The sequence below is a fragment of the Ammospiza nelsoni genome, chromosome 19, assembly GCF_027579445.1.
Source record: "Ammospiza nelsoni isolate bAmmNel1 chromosome 19, bAmmNel1.pri, whole genome shotgun sequence".
Taxonomy (NCBI): domain Eukaryota; kingdom Metazoa; phylum Chordata; class Aves; order Passeriformes; family Passerellidae; genus Ammospiza; species Ammospiza nelsoni.
The window spans coordinates 855,667-878,505 of record NC_080651.1 but is presented as its reverse complement, the minus strand read 5'-3'; the positions used below and the strand labels follow the sequence as shown (position 1 = coordinate 878,505).

At 47.5% G+C, this 22,839-nt stretch overlaps 1 protein-coding gene and 1 pseudogene across 2 annotated transcripts in view; both read right to left on the bottom strand.

Moving 5' to 3' along the window:
- Nucleotides 1–14,222: 14,222 nt before the first annotated feature.
- LOC132082036 (resuscitation-promoting factor RpfA-like) lies at nucleotides 14,223–15,033 on the bottom strand (annotated as a pseudogene).
- Nucleotides 15,034–20,288: 5,255 nt separating this feature from the next.
- Nucleotides 20,289–22,839, bottom strand: part of LOC132081824 (ATP-binding cassette sub-family A member 9-like) — a 32,374-nt gene continuing 29,823 nt past the window's right edge. For both annotated transcript variants that reach the window (XM_059485744.1, XM_059485745.1), the window contains 4 exons: nucleotides 21,806–21,946; nucleotides 21,502–21,581; nucleotides 21,366–21,421; nucleotides 20,289–20,816 (listed from right to left, as the gene is read on the bottom strand). In XM_059485744.1, coding sequence (XP_059341727.1) covers nucleotides 20,718–20,816; nucleotides 21,366–21,421; nucleotides 21,502–21,581; nucleotides 21,806–21,946 — 376 coding nt within the window. In that variant the 3' untranslated portion in view covers nucleotides 20,289–20,717. The remainder of the gene's footprint in view (nucleotides 20,817–21,365; nucleotides 21,422–21,501; nucleotides 21,582–21,805; nucleotides 21,947–22,839) is intronic.

Here is a 22,839-nt window from a genome sequence, read left to right as displayed (position 1 = left end):
ACAAACTCAATTTTATCCCAAGTCATTAAATTCATACTTTAAAGCCCATTTTTAATGTGCCCCTGTGGGAACATTAAAAGAACATTTTGTGGAGTTATAGAATTGTAGCTCTGTGCTACAAGCACTGGCAGGGGGACTCAGGAGCTGGGGACACAAACAGGCAGATTTTAAACCCAAAAAAGGGTCAAATTTAAAGGTTTAAGAAGAAAAGCAGCAGCTCTTCTGACAGAAAGGGTCAAAGTTAGAGGTTTAAGAGGAAAAGCAGCAGCTTCTTGAAAGGCATAAGGTGAGTTTGATTCCAAATATAATTTTAAAATAAACTTTGTCTTTCAATAAGCTATGATCCAGAATGATGCCTTCCCAGCCTCTAAGATGTTCCAAACAAACAATATTAATTCCTGGGGACAAAACCAACCCAAACCATCCTCCTCTCTCCCAGGTGCCCTCTGCAAATTGAATTCACAGCCCTGAAAACCCGGAGCTGATGCCAAGCATTTTAATCTTACCAGAAGTAAACACAGAGCCCCAATTTACATAAAAATCGACGTGTGAAATGATTTCATTGCTAACATTGTGACACTCTGAGTGTCTGGGGTGACTTTGGGGCCACTCAGGGCTTTTTCTAGGTGGATGCTGCTGAGATGCTGGCTGTGGTTCTTTTCAGGGCTTTGTAGGAAAAATTACCTGGGGAGAAAAAGCTCTGCTTCAGGGAAAAACCCCAAAGGGAAATGGAATGGAAAGAAGGAGCAGATTCCCCAAGGAGAGTTCTGGAAATCTTCCTGGCAGGGGGATTTGAGGGCTCTGAATTATCAAAGCTCCAGCCCTCTCCAGTTGTGGGATGAAATATTTCAGCTTGTGGTGAAAAGAAGCTCAGGAAAGATGCTTTAATGGCTGCCTCTGATCTGAAAACCAAATATTCCCTGAACTGCTGCCCACACAAGGAAAACATCCCTGAGCTGTGCTGGAATTTACTGCAAGAGGATGCACTGAAGTTTATCCAAGCACAGAGTCTGCATTTGCAGACCTTTGGAGAGATTACTTTTATCTTCTTTCCACTATTAAATATAGCTCAGCTCTGCTGTGCTTTCCCACGAATAAAATTTGCTGGTGATTACTTCTAGGAATCATCCATGGAGGGTTTTTAAGGGGCTGTTTTTAAGGAGAGTTTTTAAGGAGCTGTTCTGCTGTGTGTTTGTGCTAGATGGGATCAGTGCTGTGTAATCCACAGTGCTCCCTCTGCTCTGGGATTATTTTTTGGCTGCTTTGTGTGGGAAGGAACCTTCCCTGCTTCAGCACTTTGCCTGAGTTTTAAATCTGAAATTGGGGTGGATTTTTTGGAGAGGAGTGGGGAGACTGCAGGGACTCTTCTTCTGTGTATTCACACTTGGCTAGGATAACTCCCTACGCTGCAGAGAAGTTTATCTAGTGAGATATTAGGAAGTTTGAAGCTCAATAATGGAGCTCTGTGCATTGTGTTTAAGGTATTGTATTTGAAATAAGCAAGCATTGTTTTAACCAAAGGTACCTGTCCTTATGGTGATTAGAACAACTGTCAATGTGCTTTTGCTTTGTGTGATTGGCCAAAAAACTTTTAAAGTGAGTTGTAACATGAAGTTCTTTTTCTGCTGCCTGGGATGTGAGCTGGTGCCATCTTCCCATTGCCATAACCATGTAATGAGAATGACGCTGGAAAATAAAACAGTTTAAGGCTGTTCCTCAGCAGCCCCATCCCATTGGGGATTTGGACAGAGCCCCCAGCCAGCGATAGATGCTCAGCTCATGGAGGGGAGCAGCTCCTCATCCCTGCTTGGGAAGGAATTTCAGCTCATCTCCTCCCAGACAAACCCACCAAGGGAGGAGGAATCACACACATTCAGGGCCAAACGGTGAATGATGACTCAAGGGATGAAAATCACACTTCTTTATTGCCCAGATTCATCTCCCTGTGCCTGACAAGCAGCACCAGATGCTCTCTTCTCAGCTGCTTTATTGGATTCTGGGACACCCTGGTAATTGCTGTGAGTGGGAGATGATTCCCCAGCAGCTGGCATGTGCTCACACTGATCCTGGGCACTTGTCAATCCACTTAGGGACAGCACAGGCTGCTCCCTGTGCTGCCTCAGGCAGCCTGGGAATTCTTAGTTTCCTATTATATAATTGTAATTATTATAATTCTAATTCTTAGCATTCTTATAATTTGCCTATGATATCATTATAATTATTATAACTTCTTACAATCCTTATAATTCTTATAAATATTATATTATATTATATTATATTATATTATATTATATTATATTATATTATATTATATTATATTATATTATATTATATTATATTATATTATATTATATTATATTATATTATATTATATTATATTATATTATATTATATTATATCATATCATATAATATCATATTACATTACATTACATTATGATATTAGTATATATTAGTATATATATAATATGCTATACTATATTATACTAAACTAAACTAAAGAATACAGAAAGGATACAGACAGAAGGCTAAAAAGATAATAATGAAAACTTGTGACTCTGTCCAGAGTCTCAACACATCTTGGCCCTGATTGGTCATTAAGTCAAAAAATTCACATGAAACCAATGAAACAATCACCCGTGGGTAAACAATCTGCAACCACATTCCAAAGCAGAAAAACACAGGAGAAGCAAATGAGATAATATTGTTTTCCTTTTTCTCTGAGGCTTCTCAGCTTCCCAGGAGAAGAATCCTGGTTGAAGGGATTTTTCCAGAAAATACGACTGTGACAGTTTGGTCCAACAGGAGCTGATGCTGCCCTGTGCTCAGCAGGGCTGGCAGATTCTGCTTTCCAGGCACAGCCTTGGAGCTTTTGGAGGGACACCATGGTGTAAAAGGATCTGTCTGAGTGATGGAATGAAACATTTCCCAGCTTCAGGAATGCTGCTGGCGGCTGAAGAGCAGGAAAAGGTATTCTGCAGGCCTGCAGGGCTCCAGCACTGTCTAGACTTGGTAATGCAGTGCTGCAAAACCTCCCTTCTTGAGCTGCTGCCACGGCCTCTCAGTGTCCTGTGAATGGAACGGGAGAAACCTCCCGGTGCCAAAGCCTCGGTGCTGAATGAGCCCCCAGCTCCTGCCAGATCTGGCAGCTCAGCCCTCTGAACTGGAGAACTGCAGCAGGTGGGAAAAAAGCTCATTTCCCAAACCCACATCCGTCTGGACAAGGCACTGACAGCACCAAAATCAGTTTTCAGCCACCAAAATCAGTTTTCAGCCACCAAAATCAGTGTTTTCATTGTCCCTGTCCTCTCTGGCTCCAGGAGTCTGCTGGCAGAGCTCGGCCCTGCAGAGTTGGCTTGGGTCACCAACTTGGTTTGGGTTTAGGATGAATTTCCTCCTCCAGCCTCCCTTCTCCCCTTTCAGGGATGGAGTTTCTTGCAGCCCCTTGTCCCTCCCTTTCCCACTGAAGGCTGCAGCTCACCCATTGTTTCCCTAAACCCAGCCTGGGTTGGGATCAGCTGCCAGGAGCAGAGGTTTTCCTAAGCCTGTGGCTGGAATTACTCCTCCTGCAGCCCAGCTCTGCTCCAGGCACGCTCCCAGGCCAGGAGGAGTGGGAAGCACAATTCCAGCCCTGGATGTTTTCTCCTGTGCACCCACAGCCCATGGGAAAGCAGAGCTGGCCAGCTCCAAACCCTCCTTGTTTCACTGTTCCTGGAGCTGTGCTCTGACCTTTCCCATGGCATGAGGGCTGGAGAAATGTCCTCCCTGCTTCTACCAGCGCTGGAATGAGGGAGTGGCTGAGGCAGAAATGACCCAGCAGCTCCCAAGTGCCAATTCCCCCTGCCCTGGCTCGCAGACACCTGAAGCTGGCACAGCACTGAGCTCACCTGACCAGTTCTGCTGCCAGCCCACAGAGGCACCACTGCTCCACTGAGCAGGAAATGAGGCTCTCACGTGGATTTTGAAAGAGTCTGAAGTTTCCTGGAGTGTGCTGTGGTTCCTGTGCTGGCATTTTGGGTGGAAAGCATCATTTTCCAGAGGTGCAGGTCAAATCTCTGTTTCTCTGCTTGATGCCTTGAGAAGGCTGAGCTGGAGCAGAGGCTGGGCAGAGTTACAGAATAAAGCAGGGATTTATTAAAAGCATCTCCTCCATGGATCCATCTTGGGCAGCACAAGAGCCCAGCCAGGACTGCACCTAAGATGAACCAAGATGGTCACAAAATGAACCCAAGATGAACCAAAACGGTCCCAAAATGCACGGCCGGGCACGGGGTCTGTCCCTGGGATCAGCTCTGCTCCATTTGCACCTTGCAGTTCATTGTCCCATCCCAGCTTTAGCCCATCCAGTCCCACCCTGCTTGTTTTTCTCTCTCCAGCCCACGGGGTTTGTGCTCCTGGGCTGAGATTTGGATCATTTGTCCTTGGTGCCCAGCTGGAGCGGGAATTGTTTTGTCTCCCTGCTCTGTGCACAGAGCTCAGCATGCCCTGATGTGAGCCCAGCCCCACACACTGAAGCAGCACAGAACCTGAAAAATACAAAAAAATATAAAAGGCACCATGCCCATAGCAGTGGAGGCAGCTCAGACCTTCTGTCCTTTTGTTCTCCCTGGCCTCCATGCAAAGACAGAACCCATCTGTGCAGAGCTTTGGCTGTAAGTTAGCAGGGAGGGAATTTGGATTCAGTGAATCTGGATGCCAGTGGGGCTTCACCCCCTGTGGGAATTTGAGTTTGGGATTTACAAGATTTTGAGACCTGCTGAAACTTTGGGTTCATGGTATTTTTTCCTCTTGGACTGACACACCATATGTGGGTTGTGCATCAGGGGCTGGTGTGTCAGGAGCCATAAAGAAATCTTAATTCCCCTAGGAATGTGCTCCTCCCATCCATCTGGAATTAGTTGTGCCATCCCAGGAATGGCAGAGGAGGTGCCCAGGATGGTCGGTGAGGGCCTTGCACCTTGGAGGAGCACTCACTTCCTAATTTACATGCAGGAAAATGGGCACAGAGACCTTCTGTGCTAAACTCCATAAGAAATGCTGAGAAAACCTGGAAAGCCCTGCTCCCATTTCCTGCTGCAAATCCCCCACAACAGACCCTGAAATCCAGGGCTGGCAGCCAAACCCTCTCGAGTCAATGGAAAGATTCCCCTTGACTTTAATGGTCTTTGCATGAGTGCCTAATTCCTTCCTGTTCACAGCCTCTCTTGGCCTCAGCCATGGAAACAGCAGCAGCTCTGAAGTGCTGCAGTGAGCTGTAAACCCTTCAAAGCAGCACCATGGCACATTTCCCTGTGCTGCCAGCCACTTGGAATGGGATTTGTTTGACAAAAAGCACAAAAAGCTGATCTGTGTGCTGTGGCTGCAGTGTTTGAATGCAATGAGGGTTTGAACAGAGGAGGCAGCGAGGCTGGAGAGGGGCTGGGAACACACAAACCCTGTGAGGAACCCCTGAGGGAGCTGGGGTCTGAGCCCACTGTCTCACTGGAGAAAGGGAAAATAAAAATCCAGGCAAGTTTCATTGAATGATGAGTTTATTTACTTTGCCCAGCCACAAAACAAAGCATATTCACCCAGAAGGAAATGAAACAGAGGTGCAACAGAATCATCTGTCCTCCAAAGGAAACCACGAGCTCCTTGTGGGAGGGGTGTAAAGCTGTTGATGGGAATGATCATGCCATGGTCCTGTGGCCTCTGTGATTTTGGTTACTCCAGCCTGTGATCAGACCATTCTCATCCCAGTCCAGCTGGCCTCTGGCCCCAGTGGCTGCTGAGCCTCGTGGCTTATGCAGTTTACGCAGTCCCAGAAATGTCTTTGTGCTGCTTTCTGCAGCCTGGCTGCTCCCTGCAGGGTCCTTGCTTATGAAACTACAGGGCAATTTAAAAATTCAGCTCTTTTTAATACAGAATTGGTGTCTCCTGGTATGAATATTGCAGTGCTGTGTTCTGCTTGGAATGATGCTGCTCCAGCACTCAGCACTGCTTGTTCATTTTCCTGTCTGAACCTGGCCAGGCCCATCAAATCAAAACCTGCCCTAAAGTGCTGCAGTTTCTCAGATTACACTTCATGCATGGGGAATGGACACATTTAGGTGATGCTGCCAGGATGGCTGCACTGGGAGAGAAGGTTCTGCATGAGGAGAGAAGGTTTTGCTCTAAGAAAGAAGGTTCTGCACTATGTAGAGAAGGTTTTTCTCTGTGTGGAGAAGGTTTTGCTCAGTGTGGAGAAGGTTTTACACTGTGGGGAGAAGGTATTGCACTGTGGGAGAAGGTTTTGCTCCATGGAGAAGGTTTTGCTCAGTGGGGAGAAGGTTTTGCTCTGTGTAAGAAGGTTTTGCCTGAGAAAAGAAGGTTTTGTACTGTGGGAGAAGGTTTTGCTCTGTGTGGAGAAGGTTCTGCACTGTGTGGAGAAGGTTTTGCTCACAGTGGAGAAGGTTTTGCTCTATGGGGAGAAGGTTTTGCTCAGTGTAGAGAAGGCTTTGCTCCATGGAGAAGGGTTTGATCTGTGCATGGAGAGGGTTCTGCACTATGGGGAGAAGGTTTTACTCCGTGTGGAAAAGGTTCTGCATGAGGACAGAAGGTTTTGCATGAGGAGAGAAGGTTCTGCACTATGTGGAAAAGGTTTTGTACCGTGGAAGAAGGTTTTGTCTGGGAAAGAAGCTTTTGCACTATGGAAAAGGTTTTCCATGAGTAGAGAAAGTTTTGCTCTGTAGAGAAGGTTCTGCATGAGGAGAGATGCTTTGCTGTGTGTGGAGAAGGTTTTGCTCAGTGTGGAGAAGGTTTTGCTCTGTGGGAGAAGGTTTTTCTCCATGGAGAAGGGTTTGCTCTGCATGGAGAAGGTTTTGCACTGTGTGGAGAAGGTTTTGAACTGTGGGAGATGGTTTTCCATGAGGAGAGAAGGTTTTGCTCAGTGTGGAGAAGGTTTTGCTCCATGGAGAAGGTTTTGCTCCCTGGAGCAGGTTCTACACGAGGAAGTTTGGCACTGTGGGAGGCTGTGCAGCCCACAGAGACCCCACTGGTGGGTGGTTTGGGCAGGTCCCAGATGAGCAGTGTGCAGGGGGAGGAGGAGGAGCTGCCATCCCTCAATCCACCCTCCAGCTCCTGGAACTGGAGCTGGAAGGTGCCGTGGGTATTAAACAGGATCAGGATGACAAATGGCTCATCCCTTGGGATTTCCTTGTGGCTGGAGTGATGGGAACAGCAGCAGGAGCAGAGGGTTCAGGGGGCTGAGCTGGCCCCAGGGCTGAGTGAAGCAGCTGGAGCACAGGGCTTGGGGATGAGCAGGAGAACAGGGAGGCCACAGAGCTAAAGGAGCAGCAGGGACAGCACAGAAACCTCCTCTTTATTGTGAGTGTCCCTGGGACAAGAGATGAGAATTGACTCCAAGTTCTCAGAAAGATAATATAATATAATATAATATAATATAATATAATATAATATAATATAATATAATATAATATAATATAATATAATATAATATAATATAATATAATATAATATAATATAATATAATATAATATAATATAATATAATATAATATAATATAATATAATATAATATAATATAAACTTTATGATATGATATGATATGATATAATATTATATATTACATTACATTACATCATATTACATCATATCATATCAATCATATCATATCATATATTGTATTATATGAAAATGATATACTAAAACTATACTAAAGAAAGAGAAAGGAGACATCAGAAGCCTAGACAAGAATGAATAATTAAAAAAACCTGTGACTGACCACAGAGTCTGACACAGCTGGACTGGGATTGGTCATTAATTAAAAACAATTCACATGGAGCCAATCAAAGATGCACCTGTTGGGGAGCAACCTCCAGACCACATTCTGAGCAATCAGATAATTATTGTTTGCATTTTTTTTCTGAGGCTTCCCAGCTTCTCAGGAGAACAATCCTGGCGAAAGGATTTTTCAGAAAATACCATGCTGGCAATGTGATTTATGGGGCTGGGAGGGTGGCTGTCACTTGCAGTGGCAGATGCCTCGTGGTTGGTGACATCTGAGCAGGGTGAGAGGGGTTTCAGTGCAGGGAGCAGCCTCTGTCTGCCAGGGGGGCGCTGGGCTGGTTCCTGGTGGGAGGGAATTTTCTAAATCAGATTTTTATGAGGTGTCTAATTGAGTCATCATCCGTGCCCCCCCTGCATGCACAAACATTTGCTCTGCCCTGAAATGTGAGATGAGCAAGGCTGGTGAGAAATGTCTGCGTGCAGCAGGGGGGCAGAGGAGGGCGAGGAAAGACAGAATTCCTCCCTTGCCAGCCTTTAGAACAAGATTGTAAAAAATCCCATAGAAAAAATAACAACAACAGAAAGAGCTTGTGGTTTCCTCAGTCAGTTTGCATTTCTGGAAGTTGATGACCCCCTGGATTACTGTTGTTTTTTTTAGATCTCTTTTGATTATTTTTTTTTTTTAGGATGGTTTGTCTGCAGCGTGGCTGTGTGTGGGTAGAGAACTGGAAATATGCAGAGGGAAAAAAGAGCTAAAAATGGGCAGGAAAAGGAGGACTGCATATGCTTTCTTCTCCTTATATATAAAAAAAAAAAGATTAAAAAAGAGCTTGAAGCTGTTAAAGATTTGGGTTTGTAGGGGTGGAGCACAGGCAGATGAAGCTGATCCTGAACACAGGAATGAATAATACAGGATTTTTTTCCCTCTGTGGTCGAGTGCAACAGAGATGTGTCTCACTTGAGAGAAACCTCTCCAAACTTGTGATTTACATCCCTTGGAAGCTGCAGAGAGCAGAGGGGATGCAGCCAAGCCATCCCAGGGAGCTGGATGCTGTCTGTGCTGGACCTGCAGGAAATTGGTTCCTTTTTTTTGCCCAGTTTTTGGTGTCACATCTCATTTGGGCGTTTTTGCTCTGAAAACAGTCTGGTCCTCCAGAAATATTTCTGTTTTCTCGTGCATGTGCTGAGCTGAGCCCTGCTGGCCTCCTTGGGACGTGGCTGCTTTGCAGGAGCTCCAAAAAAAGGGAAATTCTGTCCCTGAGTGGGACAAAGTGGGACCTGAGTGCCAAGGGCTGCTCCAGAGCATGTCCTGCCCACTCTGCTGCTCTCCTGCTCTGGATTTTCATTGTTTGCACTGCAGCAGGGTCCAGAAGGGACCTGTGGAGGGAAATTAAATCAAAAACCCTCTTGTTGCATCCTGGTCTGGAGGTGATAAATGCAACTTCCCCCTCTGCAGGGTGTGAGTGGCTCTGTGCTGGCAGGGGCTGGCTTGGGCACCAGTGCCCATTAAATTTTCATTTTTTCCTCCACTCTGAAGCTCTGGAGACATGCCAAGAAAGCTTTTTTATTTTATTGGTCTGGTGTTTTTGTTTTTGGGGTTTTTTTTGTGTTTTTGTTTTGTTTTGTGTTTTGTTTTGTATTTTGTTTTATATTTTCCCAGTTACCAGCCAGACTATCCACCTGGTTCATTCTGCGCCCATTGCTCCTTTACAGCACTAAAAGGTTTTATTTTACTTATTTATTATTTTATTTGAAAAGTTCAGCTTTGCTCTCTCCCATTGTTTCCCTCAGCTGGAAGCTTGCCTTTAAAACATTAATATCCCTATTTTTTTTTTTTTTACTCCCAGCAGGTTAATTAATACTTGATTCATCACCTTGAAAGCTGATGGGTGTTTATCCAGATCCTGGAGGCAATGAATGCCTGCTACAAATAAATCCCTCATCACTGCCAGCCCATATTTATTGATTCTCCTTCTCTGCTTGGCTCTAAAGGAGTTAATCCCAAACTTCTCCCAGGCTTAGTTTGGGGTTGGCCTGGCTCCACTTTCTCCTGCTTGAGCTTTTCTGTGCAAACATGGTGATTTTAATGAAGGGAAAAAAGCAGATTTGTGGAGAGAGACCCAGACAGCTCAGCAGGGTCTCTCCAGCCTGGGTCAGCAAAAGCCACTGCACTTTGTGGGTGTTTTTATGGGCTGGGAGGGCTCTGGCTTTCTCTGAAATATTATTTAGTTTTGGCTTTTGGAGAGCCTTTTCCAAGCTCTCATCTGCTTCAAATAAATGGTGTTTATCATCTTTGTCTCCAGCCATTGTCATCGGTGACCTTAATTGGGTCAGATTGAAAATAATGTTGAGTTTGTCACTCATGCAGAATTTAAAACATCATTATTTGCTTCTGCTGTTAACTCACACGTTCCTCCTGGGTGCTGCTCTGTCCCCACAAGCAGAATTTGGGGTTTCCCCATAAGGGACCCCATTTTGGGGGCTCAGAATTTGGGTTTTCCCCATAAGTGAGGCAATTTTTGGGGTTCAGAATTTGGGGGTTTTCCCTATAAGTGAGACCAATTTTGGGGCTCAGAATTTGGGATTTCCCCCTGAATTTGGGCTCAGAATTAGGGTTTTCCCCATAAGTTAGGCCGTTTTTGGGGCTCAGAATTTGGGGTTTCCACGTGAGGCCATTTTTGGGGCTGCCCCCAGGAAGCTCCAGCCTCTGGACTCCCATGATTGTGTAACATTCTCAGTTTTTGTACATTTTCCCGCCCCTCATGGAAGTGTCAAGCCCAAAGGAGCAGCCAGATATTTTTCATTATTATTTTAAGATCCATGCTGCTCTGGATGATGAACTTCCTTTTTTTTTAATTTCTTTTTTTTTTTTTTTTTTTTTTTTTTGGGGACACTGCCTCATCCATTTTTAGTTCCTGATCTTGGCAGCGCTGGTTGAATTAGAAACAGAACAACTGACTTTAATGAGAGCAAGATTAATGCAGATGAGCTTGGCTGGGGCTGATCCAGCTGAGGAGAGGTGATTGTCTCTCCTCACCTCCCTGGTGGCTGTCACACCCCAGCCCCACCGGAGCAGGGAATATTCCCATCCCAGCTCCTCACCTGCAGGAGGGATGCTCATTAACCAGGTTCATTCAGCATGTTTTGCTCATTAACCCCTGGCAGATGTTCTGGACCTTCCCCAGCACTGCAAGGTGAGGAAGGTGAGGATGATGTGCAGAGGAACCTCCCTCTGGATGGCAAGGAGAAGATTTTGGCTGTTTTGTGAGCTCCAGGAATGGTTGTGATCCATACCTGTTGCCTGTCCCTCTGTGCAGAGATTCTGATTTATTTTTGGGTCATATAAGCAGCAGTTAGTGATAAGAGAGAGGATAATAGTGGTAATACTGATAACAGAGTGATAAGAGAGAGCCCAGGACATCCCTCACTGGGCTGAGCTCTCCCACTGCCCCACCCGAGCTCCAGGACTTGCTTTCCCCCATAAAATCCCATATTTGCAGAGTGAGTGCTTTTATCACCAAGGAAAACTGGGGGAGGCTGAGCTGAGCTAATTCAATTTGATTCTGTGGGCAGCTGGCAGCTTTATATCCCTGTTTTATTTTACTTCTTTATGTGCTTTATTCAGGTGGTGCTGCAGAGATCAGAGAGCTTTTCCTCAGCCCTGTCCTTCCCACCAGTGCCCTCAGCATCTCCCCAGCCTGGTGGGACCAATTCTGTGCTGCTGACCTGGCCAGGTGATGTCAAGAGAAGTCAGGTTGGATTTTTTTGCTTTTTTTTCCCAATTCCAGCTTTTTACAAACCGTTGTTGCCTTCCCACCTGATAGCTGAGGACAGGAGCGCTGCTTTAGCTCCGTGTCACCAAGGAGAAATTAAATATTGTCATTAAAAAATCCCAGCCTTGCATCATCTTCTCAGGCACACAGGAAGAAACCTTTGCAATTAAATTCCCTCTGCTCCAGCAGGAGGGCAAAGGTTCCTCCTTTTCCCCCCCTTTTCTGTGATGATGATATTCTGGGATTTTAGAGCAGCAGGGGGGGAAAAAGCCTGTTTGATTTTCCTCATTATGTTAAGCCTGGTTTTACTTTCTGATTGCCAGAGCATGATAAATGGAACACAGATTACCTAGAGATTTTTCAAAGATTTGCTTTCAATTTGATTGTTCCTGAGCCTTATTAAGCCTGCAGGTTTTAGCTGCACTTTGTTCTTCCAGTGGAGTAACATTACCATGTATTAATAGCCATATTTTTTTTTCCATTTTAAATGAAAACCAGACAGAGGCTTCTCATGCTTTCAAATCCTATTTTAAAAAATATTGATCATGTGTGTGTTGTTGTTTTTCCTTTTCCCTTGACCCTGCTGGCTCTGTAAAGGACATTTCCCAGGGAAATGCTTCCAATTGTGGATCTGTGGGCATTGCTGGGTGCAGTTTTGGGGATTAAGGGATGCATTTTAGAAGGTGTAATGTATAGATTATTTAAAAAAAAAAAAAAAAGTGGTTTCTAACAGAAAAATAGGATTTAAAAGCAGGAGCTGTAAAATCAGGGAGTACAGAGGAGCTTAGGCAGGGAAAGGTAACCCTTGATGTGCTCAGGTGCATCTTGCAGGAGTCAATGCCATTGGAAGAGTTTATCCTCCATGATTTTTGGAGAAGCAGCCCCAAATCCACGGCTTTAGGAGAAATGGCACAGCCTGAGCGGCTTGTTTACGAGGGAATGTTTTCTTTTTAAGAACAGGGATTGTTTTTGCAGCAGCTCCAGCCCTGCCTTATAAACCAAACATTGCCCAAGCACTCCAGGCTCAGGATGACGTGGTTGTTGCTGGAATGGCAGTGCTGAATATCCAAAATGTGTTTCTTGGTGAAGCCTGGGGGGTTTTGTGCTCTGTGTCCCCAGATGTGGCACAGAGGAGTGGTGGGTCCTTGTGGCTGAGCCAGGGGGATGTGGCTGGACCTGGGGCTGAGCTGGGGGAGGATTTGGGTTTGTTTTAACACAATAACACAATAACCCAATAACCCAAGGCCAGCTCTCACCATCCTGCAGCAGAGGAGCATCCCCTCCATTTCTCAGCGTTTCCAGTGTGACAGGGGCTGCACTTTGCTGCTGGTTCTGGTTTTACCTCAGCATTGCCTCTGCTCCCCTTCCCAACAGCATCAAGCACCTGCACTTCTGAGAGAATCCGGAGAGTTTTCCCCCAGGAACATCCTCTCACTATCTCCACTCCATGCAGGATGCCAGATTTGATGAAAACGCTCTGATCTGTTCTGACAAATCCTCCGTTCCTAAGTAGATAATAACCAGAAAATCTTGCTAAATAAATCCTGCTTTCGGATCTGTGCCCACACTTTGTTATTCTTTCCTTACCGATCAACTGCTCCCTCTTGCCCTGAACTTGGAGCATCCTCCAGGGGGAAAGGAGACACAGATTTATGGAGCTTGGTGTGGGACTGGGAGGAGAGTTATGGCTGCAAAAAATGAGAGTCTGATTTGGCAGCACTGAGCAGAACCTCTGTCCTCAGCTGGGCAGGGACTACAGGCTGCAGATAGCCACAATCCCAAACTGCAGCAGGAAGGGCTGGGATACCTTCCTGTGATACAGAATCAAAGAATGGCTTGGGTTTGGATAAAAATCACCTAATTCCAACCCCCCTGGCCACGGGCACAGCAGCATTTCAGGGAAGCTGGCACTGGAGGAGAGACAGGGATATATTGGAATAACATCCGTTCGTTTTTCTCTCTTTCCCTTCAGTATCAAGTGGATATATTTGATATTGATTTCCCTTTGGGCAAAGGGAGTTACAGACACGTCTGCCCCCAAAACTCTGCTGCATCAATGAGCTCAGAGCTCCACCAGGGACAGGCTGAGAAGGGAACGTCCCTGCTGCTGCTGCTGATGGCTGCTGCACCCCCGGGGCCACCGGCCACATCCCAGCACCTGAGGGGCCACCAACCTCATCCCATCACCTGAGGGGCCACCGGCCACATCCCATCACCTGTGGGGCCACCGGCCACATCCCAGCACCTGAGGGGCCACCAGCCTCATCCCAGCACCTGAGGGGCGGCTGCTCCATCTCCTCCTTCCCAAAGCACCCCAGTGGCGGTGCCGAGCTGCAGGAAAGGCCTGGGAATAAAAGTTGGGCTGGATCAGCTGGGCAACAAAACCAGAAAATCCTGGTGATGCAGATCTGCAAGGGGCTGGGGTTTGGGAAGGGATGCAGTAATGGAGAGATGTGGGGATGGAGGGGAGGTAGGGATGTGGGGATGTGGGGATGCAGGGAAGTGAGGACAGAGATGCAGGGATAAAGGGATGTGGGGATGCAGGGACTCAGGGTTGTAAAGATTCAAAGATTCAGAGATGAGGGGATGCAGGGATGAAGAAATGGAGGGATGCAGGGACACAGAGAGGTGGGGATTCAGAGATGCAGGGATTAAGGGATGTGGGGATTAAGGGATTCAGGAACTCAGGGATGCAGGGATTTGGGGTTGCAGGGATATGGGGACGCAGAGATGCAGGGATGAAGAGACAGAGAGATGCAGGGTTGCAGGGATTCAGGGATGCAGGGATTCAGAGTTGCAAGGATTCATGGATTCAGGCCTGGATGCAGGGATTCAGGGATGAAAGGATTCAGGGACGCCAGGATTTCGGGATTCAGGGACGCAGGGATTCAGGGACACAGGGATTCAGGGACACAGGGACTCAGGAATGCAGGGATTCAGGGACACACGGACTCGGGGATGCAGGGATTCAGGGACACAGGGATTCAGGGACACAGGGACTCAGGAATGCAGGGATTCAGGGACACAGGGATTCAGGGACACAGGGACTCAGGGATGCAGGGATTTAGGGACACAGGGACTCAGGGATGCAGGGATTCAGGGATGCACCGCCCGCTGCCACCAGGAGGTGGCACAGCCCGAGCGCGGATGTCACACCAGGTCGCGCCCCCCCCCCCCCCCCCCTCGGCCGCCGGGACACCCCAAAAAAGGAGCGGGGTGATTCATCCTTCCAGGAAAGCCAAGGAAAAATCCCTCATGGTTTTTCTGGGAAAGCCTTTGTGCGGAATTATTTTCGCGTGCAAAACAAAGGAGCAAAGACAGGGCACAAACTCTGTTTGGCTTGGAGAGAAGGGAAAAAGGAGCCCGGAGCTGTGGGGACACCCTCTGGCCGTGTCCCCCCAGAGTCAGAGGCTCTGCTGGCCCCCATTCCCGGCTCCCACATCCCGGCTGTCGGGAATGGTTTCCCTTTGGCACCAGTGTTCTGCTGGCATCCATCCCCACCTCTGGGCCAACCAGCCCCCTCCATGAAATTACTGTCGTGGTAAGGCATCCCCAGCCAGGTGTGGGAACCCGGGGAATATTTCTGTGTCTGCTCTGGGTGCCCTGACCCACAGGGGAGCTCTGACTTTGACCCTCATCCATGGAGAAAGTTTTCTTAACTCCAGAATAGACTGGAATCCACAAAAGTGTGAAATAGGTTATAGAGAGTATTGTAGGTATGTCACTTAGGTGAGAAATAGAGGTTTTGGGATTTTTAGTATGTTGTGGATGGAAGCAAGATGAAAGGCACAGGGTGTTTCTTCTCCATGCTGCTTCTTCCTTCTTCTCCATGGGTTTGGGCAGCATTTTGTAATTGGGCAGAAAAGTCCACATTGGGATCAGTTATTGGGTTAAAAGGGAAAATAATTTAGGTGTCAGTTCTTAACTGGAGAGTTCAGTCTTAAAAGACCTTGTACCAAGAGATTGTTGGCTATTTTGTGCCTTCTAATGAAAAGCTGCAGAACTCATGGTTGTGAGGCTGTTTTGCTGATAAGAAATTATAAACACTTGAGTTCCAACATGAGTTACTGTCTCAAGTGCCTTCAATCCAGACCCAGAGAAACCAACGACTGGGACCACTACAGCCAGGTAATAATTAGCATTGATTCCATGTATCACAGAAGGTTGATCAATAATAATCCTTTTTAAGAACGCCATTGCTTTTATAGACAGTTGTGATACAGGTGGACCTATTTGTTCCTCCAATCCAAACACCGTCACCATTGGCTAATTAAGAAATCACCCTTTGGTGAACAAATCTCTGCATGTTCACAATACCAGGTGCAGCAGGTTAAGATAAGAATTGTTTCTCATTCTTTTCTCTGATCTTCTCACAGCCTTTCCCAGGATAATGCCTGGCAAGGTTGTGTTTTTCTCTGTGCCCACAGAGTTGCTGCCACACTGTCCCAAATGGCTCCTGGTATTTTCAAACAGCCAAAATTCATCGTGAAAACACAAATCCCAGCATGAGGGGTGGATTCCATCCTCCTGCCAGTGCTGCCCACTGGGGTCACAGACACCCAGGGGGGTTCCTGGGTGAGGAACTGATGCACAGTTCCTGCATCAGTTCCTGCACAGTTCCTGCACTGATGTTCAGCTGATGCACAGCCCACATCCCCCCTCACCTATCCATAAACCCATCTGCTGTCTGTGCCAGGATGGAGCTGCACAGGAACAAATCCAACATCCCCACTCTGCCTGGAACACGAGTTCATGAACTGCTGCTATCATTCAGGACTGTTCTAATTGAAACATCATGTCTTACACAATCATCCCCTTCTCTGTCCCTTCTTTCACTCTTTCTGAAAACATTTCCTGCTTTTCCCAGCTGGACACGCTGTCCTTCCTCCTGCTTTGAGGCAAATGCTTTGTTGGGTTTGGCTGCTGCCACAGCCACACATCCTCTTCTGCCTGATATTTGAGCCATCTGTTGCTAAAGGGAATATTTGGGGCTGGAAGTCTCCAAAGGGGTTTGAGGCGCTGAGATGAATCAGGAAGCAGCAGAGCAGGAGGAAAATCCTTCTCAGCTTCACTTGCAGAGTGATTCAGGCTGAAATGCTTTAAAAATTAAAAGCTGAGAGATGCTTTTCCAGCAGCCTGGTACTCCCAGGCTGAGGAGGTGATCCACCCTGCTCCCCTCCACACGTGGACACAGAATCCAGCCCCCATTTCCTCTTCTGTCTCAAGTGGATGGAAAAGGAGAATTTGCCTCTGAGCTGTGGAGGTTGCCAGCATCTGCCTTGCCTCAATTCTGCTGCTTGGAGTGATGCCTCAGGTTCAGCTCTTTTATTTTTCAGATTCTGTTCTGCCTTGGTATGAAAGTCTAGGCTTCACGTTAGGATGCTGAGCTCTCTCAGGGAGACAAAACAATTCCTGCTCCAGCTGGGCACCAAGGACAAATGATCCAAATCTCAGCCCAGGAGCACAAACACCGTGGGCTGGAGAGAGAAAAACAAGCAGGGTGGGACTGGATGGGCTAAAGCTGGGATGGGACAATGAACTGCAAGGTGCAAATGGAGCAGAGCTGATCCCAGGGACAGACCCCGTGCCCGGCCGTGCATTTTGGGGCCATTTTGGTTTATTTTGGGTTCATTTTGGGTTCATTTTGGCTTCATCTTGGGTGCAGCCCTGTCTGGGCTCTTGTGCTGCCCAAGGTGGATCCATGGAGATGTTTTTAATAAATCCCTGCTTTATTCTGTAACTCTGCCCAGCCTCTGCTCCAGCTCAGCCTGCTCAAGGCATCAGGGGAACATCTGGCTCTGCTCTGGGACAGGGGCAGTGCTGAAGGGGCTGGAGGTGCCCAGAGCATGTGACACCCCCTGCTCATGGTGCCTTTCCTCCCAGGACACACACAAGGAGTTTCTCCTTGGTGTCACTCCTGTCTCCTGTTGTTTTTGGGTTTGTTTCCCCCTGGGTTCTTTGGAACAAAGGGTGTTTTTGGTCCAGCTGAGCTCCAAGCTCTGGAGGTGCCTGCAGGGGGATACAGGGGGGACAGGGTGAGTTTTTCTCACCTGGCCCTGAAGGCTTGGGCTGCTCCTCACTGTCACTGCAGGGGGACAATTTGGGATTGGTGCCTGGGGATCAGCGCTGGAGGCAGCTGCTGAATGGCCCTTTGTGTGCTTTGTCCTTTTTCTGGATAAAAGGGGGCATTATTAAATGTAAAAAATGAGAATCTCTCTGTTGGTCAGGCTGAGTTCTTGCTGGGTTCCTGCAAGGAGCAGTGGGGGATACTCTGGGAAGATGGATTCACCCCAGGCTGGGAATGTCACATTGATATTTTCTGAAAAAATCCCTTTGCCCAGGATTTTTCTCCTGGGAAGCTGGGAAGCCTCAGAGAAAAAGGAAGACAATTCTTATCTAATTTGCTTCTCCTGTGTTTTGCACCTTTGGAATGTGTTTGGAGATTGTTTACCCACAGGTGATTGTTCCATTGGAGTCTGATGTGAGTTGTTTTCACTCTTTGGCCAATCAGGGCCAAGCTGTGTCAGGACTCTGGAGAGAGTCACGAGTTTTCATTATTATCTTTTTAGCATTCTGTCTGTATCCTTTCTGTATTCTTTAGTATAGTTTAGTATAGCATTCTAGAATAGAATAGAGTAGAATAGATTAGAATAGAATAGAATAGAATAGAATAGAATAGAATAGAATAGAATAGAATAATAAATTAGCCTTCTGAGCACATGGAGTCAGATTCATCATTCCTTCCACCCTGCCATGAGGGTCCCTGTAAATATGATAGGGAGGATGGATTCACCCTCAGGCCCTGCTCCAGCTTTAGCAGCAGAGGACCCTTGTGCGGGCTGGGAAATGGGGAGAATAATCAGAGTTGGGGCAGTTGTGGGGCTGGTTTCGTGCTGGAGCAGGAATGCACATCCCAGCAGGATCTGCCAGCCCCTCCTCTCACAGGCAGAGCTCCTGGGGGTTTTCCTCCTCCCTCAGCCCGTCAGCTCAAGGGGAGAGGCGAATTCCAAAGGGAATATTTGAGGAGTCAGTTAATTTCCAGGAAACCCTTCTCTTGTTCTTTCTTTTCTTTTTTTTTTTCCCCCCAGTGGAAAAGTTAAGTCCGCGTGAACTTTTTGACAACTTTTCTTTGTTCCCTCTTGCCAGCTGTAAATTCTGCTTTGTGCTGGGGACAGAGCCCCTTTCTTCCAGTGCTGGCCGTGGGCCAGGAGCTGGAGCTGTCCCCTGTGTGCTGGCAGTGCCACCAGCCCTGTCCCCCTTCCCTCCATGCTGAGGCAAGGCCCCAGCTCCAACAGCTCCATCTGGGGACTCTTTGGGGTCTTTTCCATCTCCTCCTTGTGCAGGAGGTGATGGAGTGAGCTCTGCTTGCTTCACCTTCCCCTGCAATGGAAAATGTCCAATATGAGGGGGAACGATCCCTCAGAGCTGTGGGAGGGGAAGGGTGGTGGCTCCTTGGAAGGAGCAGCAGCAGAATTGGTGTCAGAAGTAATTCCTCCTTCCTTCTCCAGCTCCAGAGATGCTCTCTCTGGGACAAGACTTGTTTGCTGGGGATTTTGGTGCTGTTTGAGTCTTTACATCACGCAAAGGTCTGCAAAGGGAGCAGGTCCATCGTGCTGGGTGGTGAAGGAAAGGTTTCCCAGATTTCTGTGTCACAGCAGGACACAGAGGGCACAGCAGAGTGGATTTCACAAACCCACTCAAAGCAGCATCTGCAGAGGCACAAACCACAAAATGCTGAGGGAAATAAAAAATCCAACAGCAACAGATCATATAAATGGTATTTATCTCTGGAGGCTTGTGGCTTGACTTCTCCCCTGCTACTGACACCCCAGAGCAGCAAATAAAAGTCTTCTGTTTCAGAGAATCCCCATTTCCTGGGGCTGAGTGTGTGAACAGGTGACACAAATGTTTGGTGACTTCATTTACCCATTTCTCAGGGGTGCAGGGTAGGAAGGGAGCTGTTGTGCAAGCAACAACTTTAAACAATTAATAAACAAATATACTGTAATAAAACTATAAAACACAAAGTAGTTAATAAACAACACAATTACAAAAGTTTCTTTTTAATTGTACAAAAAAAAAAAAAAAAAGAAAAAAAGAAAAAGGAAAAAGGAAGCAACCAGGGTGTCTCTGAAGATGTGACCTCCAACTGTCAAAATGTGTTTTGGAGCTGAGTGTGGGATGTGCACAAGCACTGACTGCAACACAGCCACCACTGGGACACTGGGACTGCCTGGAGATAACTGAGCATTTTATGGGAGAGATTTAACCTTTGCAAGCAAGCTGGGCACAGGGATAAAAGGAGGGAAGTCATTGAGTAATTTGGGTTGGGAGGGACCATTCAAGTATAATATAATATATTTTTCCTCCTGAGAATCTGAGAGGCCTCAGGAACAAAATGTAAACAATGGTTATCTGCTGCTGTGGAATGCAACAGGTGCATCTGGGATTGGCCCATGTTGGATGTTTGTAATTAATGGCCAATCACAGCCCAAGCCTTTGTTATCATTCTTTTCTATTCTATTCTTAGCCAGCCTTCTGATGAAATCCTTTCTTCTATTCTTTTAGCATAGTTTTTATATAATATATATAATAAAATAATAAATCAGCCTTGTGAAATGTGGAGTCAGATCCTCATCTCTTCCCTCATCCTCAGTCCCCTGAGAACACCATCACACCCCATCCCCAGGGGAGGCAGCTGGAGCTGCTCCTCAGGGTCCCCAGAAATGATGACAGATGAGAATGAACAGTTTGTTCTATAGAGGCATTTATTGGAAGGGTATAAAAATGGTATAATTGCATTATAGAATAATGCAAATTCCAGTAAGAACACATCACAGGCAGAGTCCCAGACATGGGTGGGAGAGGAATCCAGGAGGGCAGAGCATGTCCAGATTTCCAGATCCGGAGAGATTTTTCATGCCCAGGGATGGATTGGGACCCTCCTTTCTGCAAAGCTTCCAGTCCTCCTGCTTCACCCTGCCTGGCTTGCCAAGGGCTCTCACCAGGGCAGGCACTATTGGATCAGGCAGCTTTGGAAGTGCAGCTTGGAGCAGAGAGCCCTGCAGGTGAAACATCTTCTGCAGCACAGAGGAGCCTCTTCCCCTCCCCGTGGTACACTGAGAGTGGCAGTAAATATGTGCAGCTTGGTTAATACTGAGCAGTGCATAAATGAGCATTCAACAGTCCTCCTGCTGCAGCTGCTTCCAGTCAAAAGTCCCATCCAAAGTCAGATCAAAGTTTTCCTTTTCCTGCTCTCGGGAGAGCTCCAGAAACACCTGAAATGAGCAAGGTAATGCTTGGGTTATTTATCTGTGATGCTCCTTTGCAGGAGGCACAGCTCTGCAGTACTTGGAGGGGTCTGGGGAGGATTTTGGGGAGCAGGAGCTGAGCCTCCTGTGCTCTCTGGAGTAACCAGACAGGTACCCCCTGCCTGTAGGTATTTCCATACAGGTTTTCCCCACCAATGCATTGACTTAAACGTTCCTCATCTTTGCCACCAGCCTTGTACTAGCAGCAATAAATAATCTGTTGTTTCCAGGGCACCCAGAGGGGCTGGGCATGGGCAGCTCCTTCCTTGGGTGTGCTGTGTGCTTTCCTCCAACAAGTGGGGTCTGAGATTTCACCCAGACTTGTTCCAACCATGAAAAATCCCAGCAGTAAAAAACCCAAACCATTTCCCACCATTTTGCCAGTAGAGAACTCCTCACCGAGAACCCTCAGGCAGTTTTTTGGTGGAGCTGCCTTTTGGCCACTGCACCAATCTGGGTTTGGCTGCAGCTTTTGTCCCTGCTCCTGCCTTTACAGCACAAATAAAATTCACCTGCCTGAGACAGAGTATTCAAGGAGAAGCTGTACTCCTCGAGGCCGCAGCTTCGTTTGGCTGTGGAGAAATGGGGAAAATGTTGAAAATGAGCAGTTGCTGTTCTGCATTTTGAAAAAGTCACCTGGTTTTGCTCTTACCTTCCTCCAGCTTGGAGAAGGACTGGGACAGGGGCAGGGCATCTCTCATTGGGACCTTGTAGACAAGCAAAGAGGGGAACCTTGAGGAAACAGAAGAAAAGGTGATTCTGGCTCTGTACTGAGGTTCTGGGGTCAAACCTTTATGGGTGTCCTGCTGCTGGGATCACAGGAGAGCTGGCTGTGGTGACATTATAAATCAGGGAGCTGTTCGTCCCTCTCCAGCTGTGTCTGGCCATCCCGCCAGGGATGTTCTCAGGGATGAGGCAGTGTTGAATCCCCTCCTCATCCCACATTTTTCAGTTACCTGTCCTGGCGGGCTGCACCTGGGAAAATCTTCAGAACCTGAGCGTGCAGAGCATCAGAGCTCTCTGCATCCTTGGCCTTGATTTCCAGGAGATATCCTCTGCCAAACTTGTTCTTCAGGTACTGGATGGAGCCAATGCACCTGCAGGGCAGGGAGGTGACAGTGAAATCATTGTCACCTCAGCACCTGCTCCTTCCTGAGAAGGAAACCATGGCACACTTCATGAAATGTTGTGATTTCAGGGTTTACATCAGAACCTCAGATCCCTCCCTGATAATTCCCTCCCAGGTGTGTCAGTCACCTCTCCTTTCCCCTCCCAGAACTGTCTGCCAATCCTGGCATTCCAGAAGATTGGCAGATTCACAGGATGCCCTCTACCCCTGGGGGGCATTGGGCCATCCAGGTGTCCTTTGTCCCTCCCCTCCTGTACCTGGTTGGTGGCTCCCTACCCCTTCCCTGCCCCTCTCCCCCGGTTCAAAGGAGCAGCACCCACGGGCTCAGGGAGTTCTGTTGGAGCTGGTGCTGCATTCAGAGGCCTGTGGGCCAGAATAAAGCTCTGGATCCAAACCCTCCATCAGAACCGACTCTTTTCATTCACCATTCCCTCAAAGCTTCTCTGCCAGAGGGAAACCTGAGGAGCAGCCCCTGTTATGGGGGGAAGCTCCATCCCAGCACCCCCAGAGCTCCTGCAGGCCTGGACTTGTCCCCAATGCCCAGCTGCAGCACCCACCAGCCCAAAGTGTCTGTGGGGTGAAACACCACACACACACCAGCCCAAAGTGTCTGTAGGGTGAAACACCACACACCCACCAGCCCAAAGTGTCTGTGGGGTGAAACACCACACACACACCAAGCCCAAAGTGTCTGTAGGGTGAAACACCACACACCCAGCCAGGCCAAAGTGTCTGTGGGGTGAAACACCACACACCCAGCCAGCCAAAAGTGTCTGTGGGGTGAAACACCACACACCCACAGCCCAAAGTGTCTGTGGGGTGAAACACCACACACCCACCAGCCCAAAGTGTCTGTGGGGT